The sequence below is a fragment of the Prosopis cineraria genome, unplaced genomic scaffold (genome assembly GCF_029017545.1).
Source record: "Prosopis cineraria cultivar Desert tree isolate PC_DT_omini unplaced genomic scaffold, ASM2901754v1 PC6, whole genome shotgun sequence".
Taxonomy (NCBI): Eukaryota; Viridiplantae; Streptophyta; class Magnoliopsida; order Fabales; family Fabaceae; genus Prosopis; species Prosopis cineraria.
Genome location: NW_026555337.1, coordinates 33,470,814 through 33,494,340, shown reverse-complemented (window position 1 = coordinate 33,494,340; position 23,527 = coordinate 33,470,814). Strand labels below are relative to the sequence as shown.

At 31.2% G+C, this 23,527-nt stretch overlaps 3 protein-coding genes across 10 annotated transcripts in view; 2 read left to right on the top strand and 1 right to left on the bottom strand.

The window, feature by feature from the left end:
* The window catches only part of LOC129314451 (uncharacterized), a 32,503-nt gene extending 13,045 nt beyond the window's left edge, over positions 1-19,458 (top strand). For 3 of the 8 annotated variants that reach the window (XR_008594116.1, XR_008594117.1, XR_008594118.1), the window contains 10 exons: positions 374-483; positions 627-672; positions 3,810-6,789; positions 7,306-7,938; positions 9,525-10,019; positions 10,887-11,447; positions 13,139-13,829; positions 13,908-14,085; positions 14,432-14,512; positions 14,768-14,836. Coding sequence is in view for 4 of the 8 variants with exons in the window: in XM_054957888.1 (XP_054813863.1) it covers positions 14,832-14,854; positions 15,082-15,163; positions 15,564-15,653; positions 16,832-16,930; positions 17,020-17,121; positions 17,216-17,290; positions 17,369-17,462; positions 17,973-18,062; positions 18,146-18,274; positions 18,382-18,456; positions 18,601-19,094 (1,353 nt within the window). In the remaining 4 variants the exon portion in view is untranslated. Of the gene's footprint in view, positions 1-373; positions 484-626; positions 673-3,234; positions 6,790-7,305; positions 7,939-9,524; positions 10,020-10,886; positions 11,448-13,138; positions 13,830-13,907; positions 14,086-14,430; positions 14,513-14,767; positions 14,855-15,081; positions 15,164-15,563; positions 15,654-16,831; positions 16,931-17,019; positions 17,122-17,215; positions 17,291-17,368; positions 17,463-17,972; positions 18,063-18,145; positions 18,275-18,381; positions 18,457-18,600 lie in introns of those variants that run through there. The other 5 variants (XM_054957889.1, XM_054957888.1, XM_054957891.1 and 2 more) reach the window with 5 other exon arrangements.
* Positions 5,404-7,482, top strand: LOC129314090 (uncharacterized). Its single transcript, XM_054957463.1, has 2 exons — positions 5,404-6,789; positions 7,306-7,482. The coding sequence occupies exons 1-2, from the start codon at positions 5,404-5,406 to the stop codon at positions 7,480-7,482; spliced, it is 1,563 nt and encodes a 520-aa protein (XP_054813438.1).
* Positions 19,459-22,390: 2,932 nt separating the features above from the next.
* LOC129314538 (uncharacterized) overlaps positions 22,391-23,527 on the bottom strand; it is a 2,170-nt gene continuing 1,033 nt past the window's right edge. The window contains exon 2 of the mRNA XM_054958005.1: positions 22,391-23,406. Within this exon, the coding sequence (XP_054813980.1) occupies positions 22,491-23,406 (916 nt within the window). The 3' untranslated portion in view covers positions 22,391-22,490. The remainder of the gene's footprint in view (positions 23,407-23,527) is intronic.

The following is a 23,527-nucleotide window of genomic DNA, read 5'->3' as shown; positions in this document are numbered from 1 at the left end:
CTTTAATATTAGCCTTATATATTATATTGAAAGGGCGCCTATCTTTTTGAGCGCTCAACTTGTGTGTGTGTGTGTGTGTATCGATGAGAGGAATTAATATCATCACTTTGATTTCTTCCTTAACTTTCTTGCATTGTTTCTTACTAAACTTTCTATACTGAAAAAATCATGAATTCTACCATCTTGCCAAACACATTTTTAGACCAAAAATCACTTTTCACCAAATATGAAAAGAAGCCTTCCATCAATATAGTGAAAGGCTTAAAGCAATGTCTCAGTTCCCTCGGGAACCATAATGTTTGTATTTGGCACCAAAATTTCGTATCAATTATTCTCTCACTAATTCTAAATTTTGTGCGTTTGTATTTGACAGATTTTGTGGTGTTGTCTTCTCATGTGAAAGACTGGTTTATTTTTCATCTTCAATACTTTGTTCTTCTTTAAGCTGGAAAAAGGGGGGAAAAAAACAGAAAGCGAAAAGAGGTAAAACATATATATCCTATCATATTTCTTTTGCTATATGATTGAATGCATATTATCGTCACTTTGAATCTTATACTCTTGCGTTTCTGAACTAATTCTACTCTAGTTAATGCTAAAATTTCGTGAGCTCTCTTTTTTGCCAGATTCTATGTTCTTGTATAAGTAACATTGAAATCTCTGCAGAACAAGGTAAGTGTGAATATATTTTAATTTTTTGTCCATGTTTTGTCTTATATGTGTGTGTGTGTGTCATTTGTTATATATATTTAATCAGTTTGAACTTTTATCTTTTTAATGTTAGCTTCTACAGTCATGCGTGAAAAAATTGACCGTTGTAGATAGATAATTAATTGCTTTGAACTTCAACAAGAAAGACAAACGATATTTCTTATTATAGATCATTTGATGATCTATTTATAATAAGTTTATAGTTAGTATGCTAACTATTCACTCCTTTAAAGTGAATTAGTAGTTAGCTGATGATATACAGTAATACTGCATTGAAATTATTGCTGTAAATATTGGGTGGCTTGAGCTATGGAATTTTGAGTTCACTTAAGAGACCACCAGAGCTACCTATACTAACATATTCTAGTATTTGGCCTTGGCATATTACTAAAATAATACAGAAAATTAACAATGAAAAAATCTATTTCTATTCAAGGAAAAGTCTGCGACAAACCTATTTTGCTACCTATTGTTCAGTTATTTAGGGTATTGTAATTTTTTTTTTGACAGAAAATTGTTTCTACAACAAAATTTCATTGTTTAGTACTCTTGAGACCACTTTAAGTTTCATTCACAATTATGACACCAAGTTAGGTTCCAAAAATATACAACCTTCAAAGGTTGATCCATGACCATCACTGTTAAATTTTTGTTGAGTTTATCCTTATCAATAATATGTCATTGATGTAGACCAATAGGGCCTTTAATTTATGGATGGTAATGAGTGATCTTATTTGCCTGTGAAACAAGCATGTGGTGCTTGCTATTTGTAGCCATTGGTAGGGAATCCTAATAAGTGAGGGCGGTCTAAACCATAAGGCAAATGGGGCAATTTGACTAAGGCTTCCAAAAAAATTTATTAACACCCCTATTTTATATGTATGTAAGTATGTATGCATTGTTATATGTTTAATTGCATGTCAAAGAAAATAAAAAAGTATTGATTATTCTTTCCATTGAAAAGCTCCAATCATTCCCAATATAACATTAGTTATTGAGTAGAGTCTATTATCTACATAAAAAAATAATAGTAAGATCCATAATATTTGTCGAAACGCAACCAACTCTTACGATTGACTAAGTTCCATGATATTTGTCTTAACAAAAATATCACTTGCTGCACACTTTCAACCATGCCCTTATTGTCTCTCCTCTCTCTTCTCTTCAAGTTCTTGCTAAATCATATTCAAGCATGCAGTTGTATAAATAACTGATAAAAATATACAAAGGAAGATTCTATGTATATCTTTCTCTCTTTGGCCTTTTCATGAGTTGTGACACTTGGAGAGTGATTGACAAGTGAGAATTACTTATCTTCAATTATTCGATCAAATTATGATTCCGTAATTGAAAAATTGAAAGTGATTTTTCACTAAAAATTATGTTTTGAGACCACTTTTTAACCCTTCTTAAAAACGTCTCTGTTGATGTTTTATAATTAATTATAGATTATTTTAATTTATGACATAAGTATCCTAATAATTATTTAAATATTTTCATTTTAATGACACTATATTTCTAGAGAGTCTTAGTCCATGATTTTTTATGTGAAACCAAAACAAATGTCTACAAATAAATCTCAAATTGGGCACACCAATTTTATTTGGATTTTTGTATGTGAAACCTATATAATTTAATCTTTGTATGAAATAATTTTATTTTGCGCAAGGAAACTACTGTTATCCGATATTCTTTATTTTTTCCTTAAAAAAATATTTCAGATGATTGCTCCAAATTATTTGAAAGTAAATACAGTATTCTAAATCTTGTCTAATCAATGAATATATTTTTTATTGGTTTATTAATGAATATTTTCTTTTATGATAGTTAACTATACACAAGTAACATAAGTATACTTTTTTTTTCTTTTTTGAATTAAAAAAGCAAACACTAATAGTAAAGTTACAATTACAAGTGGGATCAAACTCGTGATCTCCCACTTATAAGGAAGCTTACATGCCACTAGTCTATAAGACTGCCATTGGCAACATAAATATGTTTTTCATTCATTTATTCTATTCCACTTCTCAATGAATGATTAATTTATAAGAATTTCTAAAACATAAACAACCAAGCATATATTTAATTAAAGTGTAAATAGGCAAACCTACTATTAAGATAAGTAGAAAAATGAACAAAATAAATGAAACATTATGTTTGGTTTTTGTTTTCAAAAACTGTTTTTTTATTTTTTTTCTTGGTGTCAAACTCAGGAATTCTAAATTAAATCCTCAAAGATTTACCATGAAGATTAAATTTGTTGGTAAATTTTTTCTATTTTTAAAAATAAAAAATTTTAAAAAATCATTGGGATAAGTGTTTTAGATTTAACTTTTTCAAGACTGTTCTCAATTTTTATTTTTAAAGACAAAAAAATGGAAGCATCTAAAAGTTCTTTTCATTTAATTTTTCTTATTTTCAAAACACATTACATGACTATTGGAAAATCAAATATAGTTAGCTTGACCAATTTTTATTATAAACAACCATAATTAATTGTCTCCAGCTATCACTATCTTCCTATTTTTTAATTTTAAAACTATTTTTATATTAATATCACCAAACAAATTTTCATTTTGTTTTATTTTAAAAAACAATTCTAAAAATTGTTTTACAAAAAATTTTTTAAAAACAAAAAAAAGGAACAAAAACCAAATAGGCCCTAAGTAACCATTCAACCTTATAACCTCTTCTTACTTCCCATTAGATGGTTCCATTGTTTCACAATCTAAGGGGTCTTTTGCTTTTTTAGCAATTCCTTTTTTTTTCATTTTCTTTTGGATCCCAAGTTACTTTAGCAACTCCTTTATCAGGCTTATAAGCTATCATAATCCAACTTGAAATCATACTAGCCCTGTTTTTAGGATAGAAGCTATCTAGCATGACATTTGTACCATTTTATGATTATATGAGTAACAATATGCTTTTACTCCTACTCTAATTAATCACCGTACCTCCTTAATTTACATGTCTGTCAAATTCCTATATCACTGTAAATTTGGCTTTTACATTCAATTAATAATGTGGCCATGCATTATTTCATAGCTAAATTCTAGATAGTAGGATAGACTAACTATATATCCTCATATCCATGTTAGATGGAGGGCTGCCTTCTTGACCTTGCAAAGGATCAAGTAACAAATTTGGTGAATCTAGTGAAAAATGAAGTTCAATATTTATGTTGTTTCAACAGTTATGTTGAAAATTTTGATAAAGAAAGGGAAAGGCTAGTTGCAAAGCACAAGGATATCAATATGAAAATTGGAAAAGTCAAAGGTGTTTCAATAGTCACGAACGAAGTGCAACAGTGGGCAAATGAAGCAAATAGTCTCATTGAAGATAACACTAAAGCAAAGAAGATGTGCTTTTTTGATTTATGTCCTAATTGTTGGTGGCAATATCAAAGAGGCAAGGAATTGGCACAAAAGTCTCTACAGATTGAAGACCTTCTCGAAAGATGCAATAACGTGAGCATAGTGGCAGGTCAAGCTGATGTTTCAAGTATAAAATACAATATGCCACAAATCTTCCTTGATTTTGAGAGTAGAACATCAAAGTTTCAAGATCTAATGAAGGCATTAGAAGATGAAAATTGTAATATGGTTGGATTACAAGGCTTAGGAGGAACAGGAAAAACATCAATGGCATTAAAAGTCAGTGAAAATCTTGAAGGATCTCATTTTGGCAAAGTTATCTTTCTTGTTGTGTCTAAACCTTCTGATTTCAAAAACATTCAATGTGAAATTGTGAGACAATTAGATTTGAAATCAAAGGATGAAAAGGAGGAAGAACTCTTAAAGGGAATATAGTCTAAAATCACTAGTATGGAAGAAAAGCTACTTATAATACTAGATGATATGTGGGAAGAGTTTGATCTCAAGAAAAAGTTAGGGATTCCATCTGTCTCCCAGCATAAGAATTGCAGTGTACTGATAACTACATGCAACATAAACGTTTGTCAAAATATGAGATGCCAAAAGATCATTCAATTAGAGAAGCTAAATGAGGAGGATGCATTGAATCTTTTCCATCCAAATGCTAGTATGAGTAATTCCAACATTTCTAAGAAGTTAGTTCGAGATATTGTGAAGCAATGTCGAGGAGTACCAGTTGCAATTGTAGCAATTGCAAGAATGTTAAAAAAGTTGCCTGCTAACAATTGGAAGGTTGCTTCGATAACCTTAAAGACTTTTAAGTCAATGCTTAAAACCGATGATGAAAATTTAAAAGATGTTGGTAAATGCTTGAAGTTAAGCTATGACCACTTGAAAAAAAAGGCCAAAGAACTCTTTTTGATATGTTCCATGTTCCCAGAAGATGAAGAAATTCCTATTCAAGTTTTAACTAAGATTGGTATAGGGTTAAGCTCTTTTGGAGAAAATGACAAGTATTATTTAGAAAGAATACTGGAAGTGCATGTTGCTATAGGGGAACTCATAGGTTCTTCTTTGCTGTTGAGTGGTAAAAGAGATCTTGTGAAGATGCATGATTTAGTTCGTGAGGTGGCCTTGTGGATAGGAGACAATTCAATCAATCATGGATTCGAAAAAGTCTATAAAAGAGAACTTGAGATATTTGCTTTGGAAGAATGATGATTTTCCTAATGAATTTGATGGAAAAAAATTGGAGTTCCTATTAATCTTTCTAAGTGGTTCAGAGGACTTAGAGGTCTCAGAAACATTCTTTAATGAGATGAGAACGCTCAAAGTTTTCATTTTAGATCGTTATAGTTATTACCCAAGAATTCAAGTTCTATCATTGGCAAATTCACTTCAATCATTAAAGGATATTCGAACACTCATCTTAAAGAATTTAGAGTTAAGAGACATCTCTATCTTAGGAAACTTGTTGAGTCTTGAGACTCTTTGGTTTTATGATTGTTCAATCATTAAATTACCAATAGAATTTTTGAAATTAAAGAAGTTGAGATCATTGGAGGTAGAAGAATGTGAAATTGAAGAGAATAATCCTTTTAAAGTGCTTGAAAAATGCTCACAATTAGAAGAGTTAACTTTTGTTGGTAATGAATGTGATGCCAAAGAAGAAGATGCAATTTCTCAAAACAGATCTCTTCTTACACTAGATAAATATTGTATATCTTCTGATAATCTTTCAGATTATTTTGAAAATCATGGTTCCATGTCAAGATGCTTTCAAATAGACAAACTAAGTCATTTAGTCTCATATGCAACATTTAAGAAACTTACGGAAAGAGCCGAACTTCTTATCTTGGAAGGAGAGGGTGAACAAAGAATATGGAAGAATCTTGTCCCGGATCTTGTTGCAATAGATGAGGGAGGAACATTGAATGATTTGATTGTTTTTCATTTGTGCTCATATCCTCACATGGAGTGCCTTGTAAATGCTAAGAATCTGTCTAGATTTTTTGAGAAATTAGAGATTGTAGAGTTGAAAGATTGTGAGAGATTGAAGAGCATATTTTCTAATGGTAACTTCAACTTATGTCGTCTCAAGTCCATAAAATTGGAAGACTGTCCAACGTTGACATCAATTTTTCAGCCATCCACTACTCAAAGTCTTGAGGAACTAGAAGAATTAACAATTAAAGATTGCAATAAGCTGGAACACATCATAGATGATGAAGATGGTGATAGTAATCAAAAGGGTTACAATGACTTACCGTTGTTCCCAAAATTCAAAAATTTTCAAATTAAAGGGTGCAACAAATTAAGAGTAATATTGCCAATCCTATCTCCTGGAGACCTTCCATCTCTAGAAAAGATATGTATACGTGAGAGTGAGCAATTGGAATACATATTTGATAAGTTCCAAGAGGGGGAAGATCCTATTCTCCCCTCACTGAAAGAGATGGAACTTTGTGGAGTACCAAGACAAAGTAGAATTTTTAGAGAATATGAGCAACTCAAGAGTTCATCAATGCAAAAGCTATCATCTCCACTTTCAAGGCAAAAGTCCAACAAGATACATCAAAATCCTGCCACGTGTGCTCTCTCTTGGGCTCATGCATGCTATTTTCTCAATAAATTGAGGCCTGCTAATGAAGAGACCAATCTTGCTGTTTCTAAACATAGACCACTTGACCACACAAACCTAATGGTATGCTACACTTGCCTTATTTCTTTCCTTCAAGTGTCTCATATATATATATATATTGTTCAAGGAATATAAATATAAATTGCCAACTATTTCAAAGAAGAAAATGGTCCACAAATGAACAAAATAAGCTTTGAACGTTGAAAGTATCTAGAATTTCCATTATTTAAAGGTAATTTGAATTTTTTTTAATGCATGATTGAGTTAATTTGTAATAAGATTTTGCAAGTGCATCTTGTTTTAAAAGAAAAATTGGTAAAAAGTAAGGCTAAAAACATCCACACATGTATATATTTGCGTGCTTATGCCTCGTGTATCTAGAAATTTAAAATCCATTGAGTATAATATATATATATATATATATAAAACTAACATGCTATATATACGTAACTGAAAAAAGTTGGCATGTATATTTGCCAATTAGATGAAGTGCTATTTTCCGAGATTTCATATCTCCATGCATTACTTAAAAAATTAAATCAAGTTGTTCAATTGTTGAATAACAATGCTGGTTTGTAGGGATTACTTGTATCAAAGAAATGGATTGAAACTATTGCTACCATTGGGAGACAGCTACTCCATGTTGGTCATATCAAGAAGATGGAACTTGCAGATTTCTCTTTAAATTCAAAATCAACACTGTTCACTTTATCCATGGCTTCAATGATATTGTGCGAAGAATTGACAATTAGCTAATGTGATAGATTGAAGCACTTGGTAACCAGTGATGAAGATGATTATAAAGATCAAAAGAAGTGTAGTTCCATTTTTCCAAACTTAAAGAAGCTAGAAATCAGGGAGTGTAATGACATAGAATTTTTATTTCCATCCATAATATCATTAGAAATTAAATATTTAAGGTCTTGGACGATCAGAGATGCTCCCAAACTAACACATGTTGTTGGAAAATACCATCATGAGGATCTTTCAGCGAATCAAAATCAACAAAATAAGCTGCACTTTGATCTCCCTGCTCTGGAGTTCCTTTACTTTGAAGGTGTACCAAATATGATAAGCATTTGTGTCAAGAATTATTATTTCTTGGTACCACCATCTCTTCATACTGTTTCTTTGGACAATTGTGGCATTATATCTTTTATTGATTTGATCCTTTGGTCGAGTGGAGAACGCTTGAATTGGGAAATCACAAAGGTAACACTCTTTTTTACTTATTGTTATTTGTTTTGCTTTATGCATCATAAATGACTCTCTTTGGTTGACAAATTAGATCTTTATTATTTTTCCTAATTTTCTTATTTTACTACATGATTAATGCCTTTTTTCTTTTTGAAATCTCAATTATTGTTTTAATTTACTTGATATATGTCTCAATTTATTTATTATAATATTTTAGGCTATATAATTAGAGCTGCTGGTTAGCTCATGAGTTGTGGGTTGGCCTGTAGCAGATTGTGGGCTTAGCAAAACGGTTGATATAACCACATCCTATGTGATCTATATGTCTACCAACTCATTTTTATGGGCTAACCCACTAATAAAAAAATGCTTTACTATTTTTTAGTATTTTTTACAGTAAAAAAATCATATTTTCTACATAAAAACTAATTATTAAAATAACTATAAAACTCCTTCTAAATCCTTAAAAAAATACAATACAAATTTAAAATACATTAATACAATCCAAAATAAATGTATATACTATCAACAAACAAACATAGTAAAAAGTTTAAATTCAAATATTAGAGGCTTTATCAGAAGTTGAAATAACATGAATTTGAGTAGATTTTTTTAAAGCTTCATTTGTGACAAAAAAAAAAGTATTTTCCTGTTTTTCTTTCGGAAAAAGTGGCGGGAAGGTGGGAAAAATATTTTCAGTTATATGGTCTGCGAGAAAGGTAGAGTCGATGTTTGATAATTACACTCCTTCTCTCTGTTTTGTTTTTTTAATCTCTTTCCATATAACATTTAATTTTATGAAATTAGAAGATTTGGACTCCAAAAATAAAATGAATCCCGTACACTTCCATTTTTTTTATTATCTCTCGTACAAGTTATAACATTAATTAAGTACTATTGTGGGTCGTCAAATTGAAAAAAAAATAGTATCTTTTCACGCCGTCTTCGAGAATGACAAAATAATGTTGGCGAAATATCTAAAATATTTATTTTGGATTTTTTAAAAAAAATTGATGAATAAAAATAACTTGCTTAGAAGAAATGTTAATAAAATCGAGATATAAAAAATTATTTGTATAACATGTTTGTTTAGAAATTTGAATGTATTGATATTTGGAAAAAAATAAATAAATGGGCTAACCCATTAACCTGTAAGTTAGTTCATTGCGGGTTCAAGTTCTGCAGGGCCAAATCCGACCTGTATTCATAGAAACTCATTTTTTTCAACTTAATTTGCATTTTTTGACAGGTTGAACCCATGGGCTTAATCATTATTACCAGCTCTATTATAATCTGATATAATAATTTACAAGTGTTAATTTTTTTTTCAGTGACATAAAATTAAGTCATAATATTCATATGTTTGATTTATTTAGGACTGTTCAAAGTATAGCATGGTGACAAAAACTATTTTTTTGAGATTTTAAATTTGATGAAGAAAAAGAGAAATATGGAAATTATATTAATATGACAACAAAAAAATGAATAACTCAAAATTTGACCTAAATGACGGCTTTTTGACAAAATGTAACTAATTAATAAACACTAGTTAAACTTGAAAATGAATTTTGTTTAGTATTTGGTTTCAATTTATTTTTCAGGAGGAAACAAATGCATCCAGAGATGGAGTCACCAACTTACAAGCAGTCCAAGGCCCATTGACTCAATCATTGAAAAATATCAAGGATATGAAACTCCAAAACTGTTCAAGGCTTGTATCATTGTTCACTCTACCGATTGCTTCAACGATTTTGTTAGAAAATTTGACAATCCGAAGTTGTCATCAACTAAAGTACATTGTAGAAGATGAAGACAATGCTCAAGTTTCCACGAATTGCTGCTCCATTTTTCCAACTTTAAAGAATCTAGAAATTGATGATTGCAAAGGGTTGGGATTTTTATCTCCTTCCTCATTATCATTATCTGTGCAACTTAAGAGTCTCAAGTCTTTGACTGTCAAGGGTGCTTCTGAGCTAAAATGTGCCATTGGGAAATACGAGCATGAGGATCATTTATCCAGTCAAAATCAACATCATGAAATGCACTTTGATTTCCCAGCTTTAGAGTTCCTTTGCTTTCAAGATGTCCCAAATATGGTAAGCATTTGGATTATGAATAATTTTAGATTTGAATACCGCCATCTCTTCACACTGTTTCTCTGGATCATTTTAGATTAATTGTTTGTCTTGAAATGTTAGGCATTGGCTATACAATAAAATACTACATGGAAATTTAAAACGGAACAATTTAATTTGTTCTTAAAACTGTTACAAAAAAAGGAAACATTATCAATCAATTATTTAAATTAACATATAAAATTATATCATTCAGTGCGAAATATATCCTATATTTCTATTTTCTCCCTATCCTAATTTGCTTTTCTTTTCCAAAATCGCATATTTTTGGATGTTACTTTTTCATTGATAGATATGATGAATAGAAAAGAAATTAATGCAGAAATTATATGTGTGTGTATATATGTATGAGTACACATTACAATATATGGAATTTCCACAAGAATTAAAAGAAAATTGAAAAAAGAAAAGAGATTAAAAGGTAGATCTTAAACTAATAGGTTAAAGTATACTTTTGGTCTTCTAATTTTATATAAGGTTTTAATCTAGTTTTTTAATTTAAAAAATATATTTTCAATTATCTAACCCTAAGATTCGTTAGTTTTAAATGATTATTTTTTGTATCAATTATTATTATTTTAAAAAAATTAAATTTAATATATTAATTTTTGATAATATTTTGTCAATATTTAAAAGTTTAATGTATAATTTTTTTGTGATGAAACTAATGATAGGGTTAAAAGAGTAAAAAATATTTTATAAAATTAAAAGATCAAAAAGAAACCTTATATAAAGTTAAAAGATTAATATTCTTCTAAATTAATTTTTATTTGCAGATTTTATTGATTATTGTTTGCATTGATATGCATATAATTTATGTATTTGTAGGGACAAGATTTATCCACAAATGCAGTTCATCGAGCTTTTCAAGCTACTCAAAGCCTCACTACGCAGTTATTGATCAACATCAAGAAGATGAAACTCGTGAATTGTGCCAACTTAATATCATTGTTTTCTCTACATGATGCCTCAATCCTTTTCTTGGAAGAACTGACAATCGAAAGATGTGATCAACTAAAATGCATTGTAGCATATGACGGAGGCTCTACAGCTCATATGAATCACAAATCCATCTTTCCAAAGTTGAAACGTCTAGAAATTTTATTTTGCAATGCAATGGAATATGTGTTGGGAAGTAGCTCTCATGATGACCATTTATCTCATCAGAATCAAAATATCAAAACTTGCGTTGATTTTCCTGCTCTGGAAGAACTATGGATATATGATGTGCCAAAACTTGTCAGCTTGTGTCCTGAAAACTTTTGTTTGAGAGGGTTATCTCTGGAGGCCATTTACTTGAATTTTGAGTGGTCTTCTATGTTTAGCATCATATCTTTTAATGATTTTATGGTTTGTGATCATGCAACACAAGACTCCACAACCACAAAGGTACGACTCTATTTTAACTTCTCTCCTCGTCTTATTAGTAATTATTTTGAACAGTCCTAATAGATGTTATTTGATAATTTGAGTCATGATGTTATATATATATATATGTATATATGTATATATGCATTACAAATTAAAATTAAAAAAAATAATATTTATTTACATTAATCAATATTGAATTAAAAAATGGTGAAGGACAATTTCCTTTGTTTTGCACGTTTGTGGTTGAATTTTTAATCACTTCACACAGTCACATATTTGAACGTTAATGGTAAGTTAAGTTTAATTACAATTGCCCACAAGTTTATTAAAATATTAATGTTGAAAGGTGAGAATGACATATACTCTTCTTTGCCGTTCAATGAGTCCTAGCTAATCCCCATTTTTTCACAAAATAGAGTCTTGTTAAATTCTTACTTGCTTAACACATTTATGTGTTTCAGTGTTAATGTTTGGTTAATTAACTTCTCCATATTTGGCTAAGGATAAGGAGCATATTGTCATGCTATCAAGTTTATCTAATTCAATAATTGTTACCATATGAAATGGAATCATGACCTGGACATCAATACTCTCCTACGGTTACTAATCCATTAATAAGCAAGTCTTTGCAACTCCCCGTTAATGTCCATGATTAATAACTAGTAACATATGTAACTCCTTTAACCTATGTTAAATGCTTTGTCTAATATTTTAGATGAAAATGTCCATGTACGATCAGTATAAATAGGTTTCAAAAGTTGTTCAAGGATGGTCAAGCAATAATAGAGTAATTTCTTCCTATTTGATAGTGTTTAATTATCACTTGTTCTTTCGAGTTTCTATACCACCATATCTTAATTAACAAATGCATTTTTCACTATTTTTTATTTTTTATTAATTGAGTAAGAATAATTTTATATACTTTAATTTAATTTGATTCTTTCTTCCTCCCCTATTTTCTGTGATGTCAAAATGGTGAAGGACAATTGCCTCTGTTTTTCATGTTTAATAATGCTAGTGCTGCAATCACTTCACACGTTCACATATATCAATGCTAATGGTAGGTTAAATTTGATTACAATTACCTACAAGTTTATAACATATTAAACGTTGAAACGTGAGCATCACACACTCACCTTCCCCATTCACTGTATCATTAGCTAGTGCTTTTTTTTTTTTTTCAAACAACACATTTTTGTGTTTCAATGTTAATGTTTGGATTATCTTTTTCATATTCTATCAAGGATAAGGAGTATACTGTTATGCTAGAATATGTTTGATCTAATTCAATAATTGTTATTAGATCTTAATATCAAATGCTTTTATCTCTAATTTTTATGATTAAAAAGATGTGAAAATTTTTAGAAAATAAAGATTTAAACAAACTCTTTAGAAATGTAAATTTGTTACCAATGACTTATATTGCGGTATGAAGGAAGTATGTGTTTTTTAGTTTTAATGATTGGCCAATTAAATTTTCCATAGTTTGTTAAGAATAAGGAGTATTTTGTTATACTTGTAGGATGATTTAATTCAATAATTGTTGATGGATCTTAATATCAAATGTTTTTCTCTAATTTTTATTTTTTTATTAATTTGTTAAGAATAATTTTATTTACTTCAATTTAATTTGATTCTTTCTTCCTCCCCTATGTTCTATAATGTTAAATCGGAATGTGATATTGATGTTGTGTCTTTGTATTTTATAGGCAACTAAAATGCACTTGCAAGCTTTGAAATGGCTTCAAATAAAAAATTTCAAAATAGAAGAGATTTTCAACTTAAAAAATTTGGACGCAAAGAAAAATGAGAAAAGACTTGAACCATTAACATCAAATTTACGAAGATTGGAGCTGATAGATCTATGGGAGTTGAGGAATATATGTTCGGGCCCCAAATGCATTCTCAGCCTCAACAATCTCTCTCTGTTGGTAATCAAAGGATGCAAGAAGCTTGAAGTTGTCTTCTCTACCTCTACATTGAGAAGCCTGCCGCAGTTGTTGTGGCTACATATATCAGAATGTGAAGAATTAGTTGAGATCATTGAAGAGGATAATGAGGAAAGTGCTGGAGATCATTTGCCTCATCAACCATGCTTCCCAATGTTAAAATATTTAAGTGTTGAGGGCTGTCACGAGCTGAAGTATTTGTTCTCTGTCACAGTGTCTGGTATCTTTCCACAACTATGGCAGTTAGATGTAATAGATGCCTCCTCCCTCGAGCATGTGCTGATTAGACCAGATGCGTCGAAAGAAATGGCCAAGAAGGAACTGCTTCCAAAGCTAAGATGTGTAAAACTGGAAAGAAATCCAAGCCTCATGAACATCTGCCATGGGATTGATTTTCAAACATTAAAAAATCGCTCAAGAGTGGATAACTGTCCGAAATTTTCTTTTCATGGTAAGCATTCAAACATTCAAATTGAAAACTATTATTATGTGATCATCATAACATGACATTGGAAAATCTTACTTACAGAAACCATCGTTACTCAGCATCAAGATGGCCTAAAGGATCTTGATTCCAATGTTGAGGCAAAAATAGAGGAGAAGGTTTCTTCACATCCAATACAAATCAGTCAGGCACGGGAGATACCAAAGAGAGCCCAAGTTTGAAAATCCAACAATCCCAAATTGGTTCACCAAACTTCACAAGGGTATGTCTTATTTCACCACCTTATGTACCTAATCATGTTTGTGACAGTGTCTTAGTTATAAAATGCCATTAACAACTGATATATATTCTATATATTTTACAGTTATCTTGTGAATAGATACATATTTTTTGTACAATCTAAAATTTGGTAGAAAATATTGTTGCTAATTATCAAATTTCTCTTCTTTAAAATTATCTTATGAGTCATGATTTATTTTTAATCCAAATAATGGAAGCAAAAATATTGAATTTGATGAGATATTTATAAAAAAATCAACAAAAGTTATTTTATTGATGAATTCCGCATGACTAAAATTTTTACAATGAATGTTGGTTTGGGCACTAAGGAAATTGTTGAAGAGGATGTTATTCCTGAGATGCCAAAATTGACAAATTCACCATCTGATTCAAGAGCCATTGATGAATTGGTATGTGTTTCCTCATCTGATTTCTTCACTTTATTTTATACGTAGCAATAGAAAAGGGGATAAACTATTGAGTATTTTTATTTATTTTTTCTCTAAAATCCTAAAGAAACAAGTGTTCAAATGACTTTGAGATAACTAATATTCACATGTAAAACATCTCCAAAAGTGACATTATTATTATTCTTCCAAATATATTATAGGTTTTATGCCTGATGGCTATAACTTATGCATGATGCTTTAATCATCTTTATGTAGGATGAGTTGGTTAGCAAAGAAATGCCAAAGGAAAAACTTATGATGGATCCACAACAACCCAGAAATGGTCAAACAAACTTGGCAAAGGTATATTTCATGGTATTTCATTACATGAGATTCGTTTTAATTCAGATAATTTATTTTTTGAGACATGATTTATTTTAATCCAGATAATGAAAACAAGAAACGTTAAATTTGATATTTTTATACAAGAATCCAACAAAAATAGATGTATAACATTTTATTTTATGAATGAATTCGACATGGCTAAACTTTTTATTATTATTATTTTTTTTTTTTGGGTTGCTTTGGAGGCTAAGGAAACAACAACAGAAATTGTTGGAGAGACCAAAAATGTCAAATTCACTTTCTGATTCAAAAGCCATGGATCAACCGGTATGTATTTCCTAATTTGATCTGTTTATAATTCAATTTCTTTTACATCTATTGTATGATGGTTGCAGCCACAAAAAGAAAAAAAAACCAGAATTAAATTTCCTTGAAACAAAACCAAATAAAGTTTAAAAAAAAAAAACAGAGAGCTATTAATGTGAACAAATTCTTCACCTTTTATGTAGAATGAATAAACGCAACATTCTAGACAAATAACACTCACACACCACTCGATCTCATAGCAATTTCAAATCAAAATGAATGAATTTGGCATGACTAAATTCTATTTCAACCTATGCTATATGCAATACAAGTAGATTCTGAATGATAACTCCATATCTAATTTAAAATTCATAAGATAAGTTGTATAACCTATGCTCGTGTCTCATTCATCTTTATGTAGGATGAGTTTGTTGGCAGTGAAGTGCTGAATAATGAAAAAAATATGGAAGGTCCACAACAACCCACAAACGGGACAAAAAACATTTCAAAGGTATATCTCATGGTATTTGATGATACTCTAGCACACACACACACGTGTAGTAATAGAATACTACTAATAATCAATACACACACAAACTACTGATTTCTAATGACATTATATTACTTTTTGTCAAATATGATTTTATATATATATATATATAGATACATATATACACACATAAAAGCTTGTATGAGACGCAGCCATTCTCTAGTACATGACTATTTGCTTTCTGTCTTATAGTTATCTATTGCTAATTCTCGGTCACAAACATGATTATATCCACAAGATTGTATCAAAATACTTTCATTCTCTGTGAAGAATAAATTTACTCTATTTTAAAGTTATTTTATGAAAAGATAGGATGTGCGCCTTTTAATCTAAAAAGTTTGCAAAAATGTTTAAAAAATGAATTTGACAAGGTATTAAAAAAAAGAAAACAAACACGATTATATCAACGAACTTGTATTAGGTAATGCTTCCATTACTGCAAAAGTATCTTCTTTCTCTGTCTAAAACTTACCTTCCAAGATACCATTTAGTTTCACAAAAAAATGGCAAAAAAAGATTAAATCTGATAAGATACCTTTGGGGGAAAACAATAATAACTACAAACAACACATTCTCTTTTATTATTGAATCACACAGACTAAACATTTTTGTTGTACATGTTGTTGGTTAGGGTAATAAAGAAGCAACAAAGAAAATTGTTGAAGAGGATGTTATTTCTATGATACCAAAAATGACAAATGCAACATGTGACTTCAGATTTCTTTTTACATCTATTGGGATATCAGTTGGAACATAAAAAAGAATTAAGAAAGAACAATATTTCATAGATGATGAAAATGACATCTTCACCATCTGATTTAAAATTCCTACGATAACTTCTATAAATTAGATAATATGAAGATGTTTAGGATTTTTTTTACGTACCTAGACAATGGAAAGAGGAAAAAAAAAAAACAATAACAGAGTACTGATTTATCTTTTTTATGCCTAGTTCACATGATGCCTCTCTAAAAGTAAAACTATTCTTATTTCAAAGAATGAATTTAATAACTTCATTTAAAATTCTAACAAAACTTCATCTGTTTAATTTTTTTTTAAATTTGATATGTGAATGTATTTATTTACTTAACCATGAATTCAACAAAAACTGTAAGCACTTTTGTGCTTTTGTTGGTCAGGGTACTCAAGATCAAATAGCATATTCAACTATTCTAGAAGATCCTAATGTAGAGAAAATTAAAACAACGAATCAATTAAACAAAGATGAATCTTCAAAGGTAACAAATTTGTTGTTTCTTATATAAGATATATGACATAATGGTAGATGAATTAAACTTACACTACTCTCTTATTCATCTTCATATAGGATGAGATGGTCCTCAAAGATTTGAAAAAGAAAGCAATTGCAATGGATCCTCGTTCACTACGGGAGACCAGACATGACATACCATATAATGATCCCAAAAATGTTAACAGTTCATCAAAGAATGAATTATAATACTTCAATTTCATTAAAAAAAAATAAAAAATTAAATATCTTCAACTGATTTGGTGGTGTGCAGATTGTTAAAGAAAGAGTTGAACGTGATGCTTCATTAGACACCTTACATCATCCGAGCTCATCAGCTTCTACAAAGGTGTGCTTCTTGATTGAAACCATTTAAGCACTTGATAAATTTATCATCTCTATTATAATGATCTATCACTTCCAATAGAAGGTACCTATTCCTATGAGTCCAAATCTCGATGGAGTCATCACCAGCAAAACTATAGAAATTTTTGAAGAGCAAGAGCAAGAGGAAGAGGAAGGTAAGATGTTAGTGTCTTAGAGTCCGTTTGTTTTCTATCTTTAAAAATTGTTTTTTGTTTTTGAAGATAAAAAATTTAAAAACTTGTTTGGTTAAGTGTTTTCTATTTACTTGTTTACAAAACTATTTTCAATTCTTTGTTTTTAAAAACAAAAAAATAGAAACAACTTCAAGTTGTTTTCACTTTATTTTTCTTATTTTTAAAATATACTACATTTGATTATTAAAAATTACAATTATGTTGACCAATGTTTATTATAAATCTCCATCATTAACTACCTATAATCATCATTATCAGTTTGTTTTTTAATTTTGAAACTGTTTTTAAATTAATATAACCAAATGGATTTTTGTTTTGTTTTGTTTTGTTTTGAAAAATAATTTTCAAAATTATATTTTAAAACAGTTTTTAAAAACAAAAAATAAGAGCAGAAAACAAACAAACCCTTAATTTCAAAGTTTACATATAGATCCTTTACTTTGATTACTTATGTTGGGTTCTTACTTGCAGGTGGCTTGATAGCTACTAGACGTAAGAGAAATGGCATGAAGGCTACAGGTTCTTCATCATCAGGAAAAGAGCACGAAACTCCCCTTTATGGTTACTATATTTCTTTCTTAATTTGAATGAAATACAGTTTCTAGCTTTGGTTCGCACTATATTTTTTATATGTTTTGTTATAGGTAACCCTTCTCTGCCATCTGGACAAATTTTTTCAAGTGAGCGAGCTTCTAAGATCATCTTACCATTGGGTCTTGTGCCATCAAAATCTCCAACAAGTCCTAAGCGAACTCCCTCCAAGTCTACTTATGGTGAGTAACTTCCTTTTGCTATCAAATTTTATTAACTTTTCCTTCATTAATTTTTAAATTTTGGATAGATTTCATATTCCAACTTTGGTTCGTCTTATTATATTTAGGAAGAAACATCCAGGACAATGTTGGAACTGCTAAGAAGCCTTTGCATCAAGTGGTGGATACCATTCAAGATTCCAGTAAGTTACCTTGTGCCTTTAACATGGCTTGTTTGCTTTTATCAAACTTGACTTGATTCCTTGTTGAATCTATAAGTATTTAATTTTGACTTCCTAAGTTTGCTTTTATTATCTCATTCTCTAATGTGATGATGGTTTTATTAGGTGTGGCGCCTTCTATTGATGGCACCAATAAACCTTTGAGTGTTCCTGGGGTGCAAGAGATAATTGATATGATGAAACTAGAAGGTGTTGAACCTTCCGTGCTAGAAGAAGCATTTAAAACTCACCCGCAACTACATCTTTCTTCAGAGGATCGAAGCACTGAGTTGTTACGCTATTCCTATAGGGTGTTGCTAAATATCTTGAACATTTTGGCCACTAAGACCCCCTTCACGATCACTGAGGCAGACAAGAGATTGTTGGCGAAACATTTAAAGGATGCTTCTGTTCTAGGCCTTGAAAAAGATTGGCTTGAGTCTATCAGAATCAAGGTTTTCAATTGCGATGTATCAGAAGTTCATCTCATGCAAGAAACTCTGAAGGGTTTAGGCAATAAGCTACAAGCCAATAAGATGGAACTTGCAAATGTTCGTGATCAAGAGGCAAAAGCTTCACAATCAGTAGAAATGGCTCAAAGAGTTGGAGGAAGCACATAAAGAGTTCAAGGCAGCATATAAAGAGTTGGAGGAAGCTCAATCTCATTTTAATGTTGCACAACAAGAACATGCAAACGTAAGGGTTCATCATTCTGAACTTTTAGAGGAATGCCAAGAAATTCTGGAACAACGAGATCAATGTTCAGAAATAATTGCTGCCAAATTTAGGCCATTTGGCTTTTAAAATAGATGCCATGTGTACTTTGTAAGTCATGTTTCAATTGTACTCGTTGTAGTTGTACTTTTTTATTTCCAAGATAAAAAAATACTGTCATTGACTGTAATATTGCCGTACATTTATTTGCACAAGGACCATCGTGCATGCCATTATATGCTTGTAATGTATGTGTGTTTAGTTTCAAGATGTGTTTATCTTTACACATTTGCTGCTAATAAAATTGAATTGAATTGAATTGAATTGAATACAACGTAAAGAAAAAAGCTACAAGGATTTAGTTGTTTTAGTTGCTTAAATACTCAGTTAATCAATAAATCACCTCATCAATTTTGCAAATTTTGCTCCGTTGGATAAAACTAGCTCCCAATTGATTTTTCCTACTTAGTTTACACAAAATTACAGTTTCTGATCTATGAAATCTTCAACTGGCACAAGGATTAAGAAAACAATATGTTACGCATAAAAACAACATGCAAATTATGTTACAAGACCAGTCCAGGCCAATCATGAAAACAAGATGAAAACCGTTGAATACGACAAGTTGGGTGTTTCTAGCCCAAGAGAAGTTTTGATAATGGAATGATATTGGGCACTGCCCTCTTTTCAATCAAAAAAAAAAAAAAGGAACAAGATAACAACCACTTCATAGGGGAAAACCGGAAAAGATCAACGGGAGAGCAATAAATCACTTAATCAAAGACTACTCTCAGGTGAGATTGTGAAATCTCTTGAACGTACCAAAAAAAGAAGAAAAAAAGCTCTATTCTGACCAAAACTTCACAAAGGCATCTACAAAAGCTCTGAACACTGCCACAATTGGGTTAATTTGTTGTTTCGTTGAATTTCTAGGAGTCCCATCCCATGACTCTCTGCAGAGAAACCATATGGACGTTAAATTAGCAGATGCAAAAGAACCTTAGCGGCAATAGCTCACATCTGAGTTACAACATGGCATTTAAGACCAGAGCAGCAATTGAGATGCCAACATCATATATACTTACAGATTGATTCTATCTAAAGTTGGGTTGCTTTTCAGGGTGTTGCCACCAAGTTGACCATTAATTTCATGCTCATTTGTGCGCTCCTGGCCTTCTTTAGTCTTGGCATGAAAGCCATCTTGAATTTTTGTCTGCCAATGCATTTATACATCAGAGAAAATTTCTAAATCATGGACTAAAATAAACAGCAAACAAACATGCATCTGATTCCTGACTAGACTAAAAGCACATTCTCTAGATACTTCAAGATTTCTCGAAATTAATGGAAGTCCAAAATAGTAAGCAGAAGGTCTAAGTGGTCTCAGGAGAAAATAAAATGGCATCAGCAGAAGGCTTGTCCATCCATGTTGAGCTCAAAATTTCAATCCCCATCACAGGAGATCCAAAGTTTAGGATGGCTTGATACCAGTGCAATAGTTCATCACCAACGCCAATTTCAGGACGTTGACATCACATATCTTAATGTGGAAACTGACTTCTTTTTCTAAAAAAAAAAAAAAAAAAATTTGGCCAAGGTGGGAACTGACTTCAATGATGAAGCAACACGTCTAATTTTCTTCTTCTTGAAAACTCCACTAAGTGGCCCACACTTTATTTAGACTCCTTTCCTCTACCACCTATCTCTGTAGTTCTCTCCTCCTCTCCCCATACTTTCTTCTCAGTCCAATATCTAAATGCTGAAGAGCACTAGATCTTTCCTATCTCTGCTCTGGTCTCTCACCCTCTTCTCACATTTTCTACCCATGCAGTAGGCCCGCAAAATCTAATCCTCCCCCCTCCATGGAGCAAGAACTTAGCTACAAATTGAATTTTGTCAATGACTAGAACATTTGCTTTGCAACCTCATGCAAAAAGGGAAGCCAGAATACTTGGTTAATTTGCCAGTTGACATGGTATTAGAGCCTTTATGACCATGGGATTGGACAGAAGTTCAATCCTTTCCACCTATTAACTATAATTAAATTTTATCACTAGATATGATGGGCATTTTGGCTATGTCCATGCTTAAAGCACAAGGGGCCTTCAAGTGAGGGACCTGTTAACAAGTTCATAACAAAGTATTCACAAACGTCAACTCAATAACTTTAACTAATTAAATTGATCTTTAACACAATTGTACATTATCTTGTTTTACAACTGAAAGCTGTTACATTTTGACATATTTTAGAAGACTACTGTCCATCAATTTCAATGCGTATTAACAATGCTAAAAGAGGGGGAAATCTTAGGGAAGATCTGATACGCAGAGTATCCAACGAAACAATACGCATATGCTTTATATGTTGATGCACCAGAAATCAGGATGTAAGAAAGCTTAACATGACAATCAACATAAGTTACAAGCTTTAGGTACCAGATCATGCAGACAACAGTATTAGGCATGCCTAAATCAAAAAATCAAAAGTGAATTAAATAATTCCTTCTAGTAAATAAAACATTTAAGAAATAAAAACATAAACTACACCTCAGTCCCCATAACACAGGATTAAAAAGAAAAATAGAACCTAAAAATTACTTAAGTGTATAGCAACTATGGGTACACAAGAAATGTATTGAATCGATTCTTTTTAATGAATCGATCCGATCGCAACTTCAAATATGAAATTCAAAGGTATCAAATAGGAAATGATATTCTGAATCATAATTCATTAGATACTTTTTATGAACGTCAACTAAATATCGTAAGTAAATTGCTCCCGATTGTTCAATCATTTGATAATCAGAGTCATTCTTTGATAAATGATCACTATGAGTCAGACTCAATAGAATTTGATCAATCCTTTTTTTCTGTCGTTAAGGTAGAGAACTGAACCAAGAATTTTCTTTCTTTATTATCAATCGAATGGCCTATGGTTTGATACATATTAAATTGTTCATGGTTTTTTCTAGACAGACGAATTGGTTCGATACTCAATATTCCTTTTTTCATCAATTCCGTATTTTTATTCAATTCTATAAGAGTGAAATCCTTCTGATTCTTCATTTTCGTAATATCTAGACTTAGTTCTCCTCTTTAAATAGAGGCTATAGCAATTTCTTTTAGATTTTTCAGTCTAAGCAAGAGACAATATAATCCCACTGATCATAGTTTAACATTTTAAAAATCTGGATAAACTAACCTTGGCACCAGATATGGTTTGACTTTGCTCAATGACTTCAGCAGTCAAAATATTGCTTTGGTGAGGAGCTTTAACTTGAAGGTCAGCACATATTTCATTGTCATGAGCAAGGGCTGCCTGCATTGTGCTTTTGACCAGTGTATGTCCAACATTTTTTTCCTTCTTCCTCATTACCAGAAGAAAATGTATTTCCAAGGTCATCCACAGACTTCTCATCAAGTAAATTAGAATTCTTCATCAACTCAACACTTTCTAATTCTGATCTTGCCTTGCCTATATGCGAGCCCAGATTTTTTGTTTCATTTTCTGAAGAATTGATCAGTTCTCTTGATTCTCCAGAACTTTCTGTTCCAATGGCTGTCCTTGTAACAGACCTTATTGGAAATGTCTCTACAACCACGTCAGCCGTGACAGGGCTTAAATTAGTTATAGGCACTGCCAAATTTTGTGTAACATCCTCTGGGGTTGCCAAAGACTCAATGGCTTGAAAGTCAGGCCTACTTGCTTCAACAGAGTCCTTGTTTGTTTGATCTACCTGGCTACCATGGATGAGATTTCCATTGCTACATGTTTCAACCAATTCCTGGTTTGTCTCGTCTACTTGGCTATCACTAATTACACTTCCATTTCCATACGCTTCATTGAATTCCTTGTTTCTTACACTCACCTGGCTACCATTGAGTACATTCCCATTATCAGATAACTGAACCTCAACTCTAATATGCTCCCCAGAAAGCATTTTCTCACTCGTACCCTGAAGATTGCTAGGCTCATGATGATTTTCATTTGGAGATGCAGCCAAGTAAGTATTAGGATCTACAGCAATCGAACCTAACAGATCTCGTTCCAAAACCTGGTCAGAGGGATGCTCCTCTAAAGTGAACTTAGCAGGCCCCAACACTCTATTCTCTTGTATTATATCTCGTACAATCTCCCGTACGGTGTAGAAAGAACCACCAACTTCCTTGTGGGTAAGATTAAGTGATGGGAAGCTTCCATTGTTAGACTGTTGGTACCTGAAGCAAAGTTTTCAGTTAGGTGAAACTAAAGAGAGCACTACATTCAATGACCCTGGCCAAAAGGGCTTTGATTGAGAGTAAAGTAAATGACAAGAATAATTTGGGAATCTTATAAGAA